This window comes from Parasteatoda tepidariorum, chromosome 3 (assembly GCF_982258835.1).
Source record: "Parasteatoda tepidariorum strain Cologne lab strain chromosome 3, Ptep-v5.0, whole genome shotgun sequence".
Lineage (NCBI taxonomy): Eukaryota > Metazoa > Arthropoda > Arachnida > Araneae > Theridiidae > Parasteatoda > Parasteatoda tepidariorum.
The window spans coordinates 111746447-111752584 of NC_141757.1; the positions used below are offsets into that span (position 1 = coordinate 111746447).

Consider the following 6138-nt stretch of genomic DNA (forward strand, 5'->3'; position numbering starts at 1 on the left):
TTGGAAATTCTTGTTTTTGGACTATTTTGACCAAAACGTTTCTAGCTAGTTTTATCTCACTACTAGTTAAATAACCATTTATGCGATTGTTCGGAGATTTACAGTTCATTATGAAGCGGAGACACCAAGCTATAATTCTTTTTAACTTAACGTATGATGAAACATTGTAAATGATCGGAAAGTCAATAGGAGTTGTTTCAATCAAGCACGATATCTTTTTGCGTTCTTCTTTGAGAGCGTCTGTTGAGAGAGGGATTTCCTCCAAATGCGATATTTCACCGCTTTTCATCCAAGACGGACCCTACCACCACAAGTCTGATGAGGAAAGTTCTTGAGGATTCAAGCCACGGGAAATGAGATCTGCGGGATTGTTATGAGTGGAAATATGTCTCCACTGGTAGTTCTCAGTCAAGGTTTGGATCTTGGAGACTCGGTTTCCAACAAAGGTTTTAAGCTGGTAGGCTGGCGTTTTAATCCATGCAAGTGCGATGGTCGAGTCTGTATGCAAAATGACTTCGTCAATGTCCATTTTAAGAGAATTATAAACCTTTCTTACGAGTTGAGAAAGAAGTAAGCAAGCTGATAGTTCTAAAAGTGGTATAGAAATTACTTTAATGGGTGCAACACGAGATTTGCTTGCAATAATATGGCAAGTGTTTGATTCAGCTAGGCCTGGGCAATACATGTAAACCACAGCTCCATACGCTAATTCCGAGGCATCAGCGTAACCCATTAAAACAGTTTTCGTGAAAAAGTCAGTTAAAATGTATCTATTAATGCGAATAGTTTCTATATGTTGCATAGAAGATGCAAAATTAAGCCACTGACCTGCGATTTGTGGTGGAAGGGGATCGTCCCACGACAGTTTATGTACCCACAATTTTTGGAGAAACATCTTTGCTTTCGTGATGACAGGTTGCAAAAGGCCTAATGGGTCATACAGTCTTGCTATAAAACTCAGCACTTCACGCTTAGTGAATTTGGTGGTCATTTCTGGGATGGATACTTTAAACGTAAATTGATCCTCAATTGAATTCCACCTTACACCCAAAGTTTTGACACTCGCATCAACTTCTGATGCAAAATCATGCTCTGCTGGGTCACCTAATGGTAAACTGTTCCTTAACTCCCTTGAATTAGAGTTCCACTTATGAAGAGACATTCCACAAGTTGCTAGAATATCGTTCAGCTGTTGTTGCACTTTCTGAGCACCTTCTAAACTTTGAGCACCTGAAACGATATCGTCCATATAAATATCTTCCAAAAGAACTAATGATGCCAGTGGAAATCGTAATTCATCTTTAGCCAACTGCTTGAGAGTTCTGATTGCGAGAAATGGAGCGCAAGCAGTTCCGTAAGTGACTGTCTTGAGTCTGAATGTTACAGGTTTTGCGTACTCTGAATCTTTCCAAACAATTCTTAGAAGATCAAGCTGCGATGGATCTATTTTGATTTGTCGAAACATCTTTTGGATGTCTGCCGTGCAAGCATATTTATGTTTACGAAATTGAATCATGATTTCGAAAATGTCCTCGACCACGTCCCCTTTCAAAATGACATCATTTAAGCTCACACCCGTTGAGGTACTTGATGAAGCGTTGAACACAACACGTAACTTAGTGGTTGCCTTCTCTGGACGATAAACACCGTGATGTGGGAGGTAATAGGTAATTTGACTACCGGAATTGCTTTCATTATCATCATATTTTTCCATATGATTCATGTCTAAGTACTCCTGCATAAATGATTTGTATAAATCTTGCATTTCTTGATTTCTGGATAATCTTTTCCATAGTTGATTCAGACGTCGCACGGCTAAGTCTTTGGACACTCCTAAACGCTCAACGTCCTTAACTGGCATCTCTACGATGAATCGTCCATGCTCATCTCTGCGATAAGTATTCTGAAAATGTGATTCACAATACTTTTCTTCTTCACTCTGAATTTTCATTTTATAGTCTATATCCTCTATTCTCCAGAATTTTTCTAAGCAGTCTTCGACTTCTGTTCGAGTGGTTATGAAACCGCAATGAGTTTCTGGAGTGCGGGTATTTATTGCTCCAGTTGCAATGTATCCAAAAACAGTATTGCGAAACACCAAATCACTGTTTGCAACGCGGATATCTCCAGCCTTGATAATTTCGAAAAATACCTCCGCGCCTAAAAGCATATCTATTCTTCCAGTTACCGCGAAATTAGGATCTGCTAATTGTTGCGGAATTTCTAACTTATCTACTTTGAAGGATGTAACAGGAAGAAAATCGGTAATTTTGGATACCACTATAAAATCAAGAGTTTTCAAAAAAGAGCTATTACCATTACAAATTGTAGCTTGTATTTTTGATCTTAGTGTAGTTTCGTTTCCGCCCAAACTCGAAACCCGAAAATTCATTTTTTCTTGCGGTACACCTAATTTATTAGCGAAATTAGCTGTACAAATATTCGACATGCTGCCTGAATCTAATATCGCCCTACATTGCATATAAGATCCATTTAAAGGATTTAAAACCCAAATTAAAACAGTCGGAAGAAGCCCTGTTTTATTTTTCGAATTAATGCAAGATAAAGAAGCAGAAACAATTTCATTATTTTGTTGATGAATATTAAATACCGCTGCTTCGGGATTGAGATCATGACCCTGAGAAGAAGCCAAAACCGCAGAATTGTTTATAGTTTCGCGTTCTTTATGGAGTAGTGTATTATGCTTTGAGTGGCATATGTAGCATAAATGTTTCGATTTGCAATTCAATAACTTGTGTTGACTGCTTAGGCAATTTAAACACAATTTATGTTTTGATACCAATTCACTTCTCTGATGACTATTCAATTTCAAAAAAGAATCGCACTTAAAGATAGGATGATTCATTTTACACAAAATGCATGATTGAGTTACACTTTTATTAATTAGAAATGTTTTCGTTTTTGGATTTCTCTCTTGACTTAACTTAAATCTTAAAGGAGTGGTTTTGCTAACATTTTCTAATATTTGAACTCGTTTTTCCAAAAATGAAAATAAATCATCTAATTTAGGAACATCGTTTGAGCTAATATTTAATTCATACTGCCTTCGAGTTTCCCTATCCAATTTTTGAAGTACTATATTTAAAATAAAAATATCAGAAAGATCATTGCGATTATACTCCAAAATTGTTAATGCTCTTATATTTTTCTTTACACAATCAATTAAATTACGTAAGTCTTTAGCCGACTCATGCGATAATTTTTCAATATCTAATATTGATTTAACGTGAGATTCTACTATTAACCTTTTGTTTTCGTATCTTTCTTCTAAAGCTGTATATAATGAAGTGAATGTATCATCTAATGTAATAAGATTTTTAGCTTCTCCGATTAAAGCTGAATTTAAATAATGTAGTTTTTGTGCATTTGTCAATTGATTATTGGATGTAATAACATTATTGAATTGCAATTTGAAAGTACTCCATTCTTCACATTTACCCGAAAATTTCGGAAGCAGAATTTCTGGTAATTTTATGCTAACACTATTGTTTACAAAACTTGCGGGAGTTAATTTCACTTGATTAACTGATTCTAAATACGTTAAGCAATTTTTAATTTTGCACTTAGCACTGATGATTTTTTCGCTGTATTCTTCGCTAGCGCTAATTTCAGTTTCGAATTCTGCTGGAACCGAAATTAAATTTTCAATTTCAGAATTTAATGATGTCAAAATACTCTCCTTTTGACTTAATTGCTCAAATATTTCATTTAGTCCTGTTATTTCTTTAGTGTCACTTTGTATTATAGTATCTGCTTTTGTTATTAGTTTTGTAGCGCTAGTTCTGATTGTAGCGCGTTTCTTTCTACATTTCTCGATGTTATCCATTATTTATTAAATGAAAATATGCGGTAAATAAATGATGAAAATTTGCCTACCTTTCACTAATTCGATGGCTGGAGATATGCTGCGTTATTTCTGATGCGATGCGTGGTCAGTTCAATAATGAATGCGGGTTTTTTATTGTAAATTTGCGATATACTGGATCTTTACTCTCTTGATCGTTCGGACCAGATGTTTTGCGATAGCTTGCGGGATGTATAAAATCAAACTTGTACAACGTGGACTGTAAAGAATTTATTTTGCGGGTGCGCTGGTAGCGCTGCGGAGATGCAAAAAACACGAGCGTGTTTGCTCTTTGGTTGTTTTACATTAACTGACTCTTTTTTTCTAATTAATGTAGGTGGCGCTACTATTACTACATTCATACCGGCTTCAACACTAATAATTCTAACTAATTCATGAAATAGTTTCATAGTCAGGAGGTTTATATTTAATTATTTGATACCGAAAATGTTTAACAATCATTCTAAGTGATAATAATATGTATTCAGTTAAATAAAATGGTTTATGAGTTAATTTCCTAAATTTGGTTACTCTTTATCAGTGATATAGTGTAATTATGATACGTCACTCAATATATGGAATTTTTGAAAAGTATGTCTCGTTTTTAATCACGTGCTTACAAAAACTTTTCTGGTATACCAGAACTTGCACAAGTTTTTATTTATTTTTTCAAATATCCTTGACTATGAAAATTTTTTAAATTATTAATACTTTGAAAATTTCTGAATCAGTTGGTTTCAGAAATATTTTGAAGTTGTTCGTACGTAGAATTTTTTTTTTAGTTAGAAAAAAGTTTTCTTTTATTTATTTAATTATTATTTATTTACTTTATTATAGTTCTATTTTTTTTCAGAAAATTATTTCTATGCTAATATTCTTAACTTTTCTATATTAAAGTTACCTTGTTACTATATAATATCAATGCAATTACAATATTAATATCAATGCAAATATCAATGCAATATTGACAGTTATTGTTAAGTTTTTACAATTAATTGGAAAAAACGGGTGTATAATGAATCGGAGAGGTTTGAAGTTAGGACAAATTTTTCCAACTGTTTGTGCTTAGAATATTTCTGATGTTGTTGGTGCTTAGAAAATTAAAGTAGTTTGTGCTTTGAATAGCTTTCAAATTGTTAAATATTATCATTTTTTTTTGTACTTTGAAAGAGTCTGAAGTAGAGTGAACAGAGAATTTTTTTTTAGTTTGAAAATACGGATATATGGTAGTTAAATATATTTTCAACTTGTTTGGAATTTCAGGAATTTTCAAACTTAGAAAAATGCTGATGTGTTGCTGGTAGAATATTTCTGAAATTGTTTGTACATTGAATTATCTTCAAATTGTTTTGACTTTGAGAAATCTTCAAAATTTTTGTACGTAGAAATATTTTGAAGTTCAGTAAACATGAAAATTTTTGAAGTGGAAAAAAGGTATTTAAGGAGTAGCAAAAAGTTTGTACCTTGAAAAATTTTGAACTTGTTTCGAATTTAAAAAAATTTCAAATTATTTTTACTTTGAAAAATTCTGAATCTGTAGATTTTAAAAAAAATTATGAAATTGTTTAATTTTAAATTGTTTTGACTTAGAATAACTTCGAAATTTCTTGTGATTAGAAATATTCCGAAGTTGTTTAAACATAAAAAATTTCTTTAGTTGGAAAAACTTGTACATAAGGAATCGCAGAAGTTCCAAGTACAAAGTGAAAACTTTTCAAACTGCTTGTACTTAGAAAATTTCTGATGATATTGGTTTTAAGAAAATTTCCGAAGTTGTTTGTGCATTGAATAACTTTTAAATAGTTTTGACATTAAAAAAATTTCAAAATTTTTCCAAAATTAATTTTAAAAAATTCAAATTATCCAAAATTCTTAATTTTTCAAAATTATCCTTTGATTAATTATCAAAATATTCTTTTGAAGCTTTGTAAATTTTAAAATTTTCGAAGTTGGAATCAAAGGTGTTTAAAGAATTGCAAAAGTTTGATGTCAGAACCTGGAAAAATATTTTAGTTGGAAAAAAAATTGATATACAAAAATTTGCAGAATTTCTTTTTATTTTTAAAAGTGTTTTTACTTTTAAAAATTGTGTAATTATTTGTAATTTGAAAAGTTTTGAATCTCCTAGTTTCAAAAATATTCAGAAATTGTTGATACATATAAAAAAAGTTTAGTTGGAAAAAACGGGTATTTAAAAAGAGTAGCAGGTGTTTTGTCGTGGAAAAATTATCAAACTGGCTAAGACTTTGAAAAATTTTCAGATTTTTTGTACT

At 31.8% G+C, this 6138-nt stretch overlaps 1 protein-coding gene across 1 annotated transcript; it reads right to left on the reverse strand.

Moving 5' to 3' along the window:
- Positions 1-301: 301 nt before the first annotated feature.
- Positions 302-3847, reverse strand: LOC147814176 (uncharacterized). The gene is made up of 2 exons (XM_087160244.1): positions 3193-3847; positions 302-2280 (listed from the first exon to the last, which is right to left on the reverse strand). Exons 1-2 carry the CDS (start codon positions 3845-3847, stop codon positions 302-304), a joined length of 2634 nt encoding a protein of 877 aa, XP_087016370.1.
- Positions 3848-6138: the final 2291 nt, after the last annotated feature.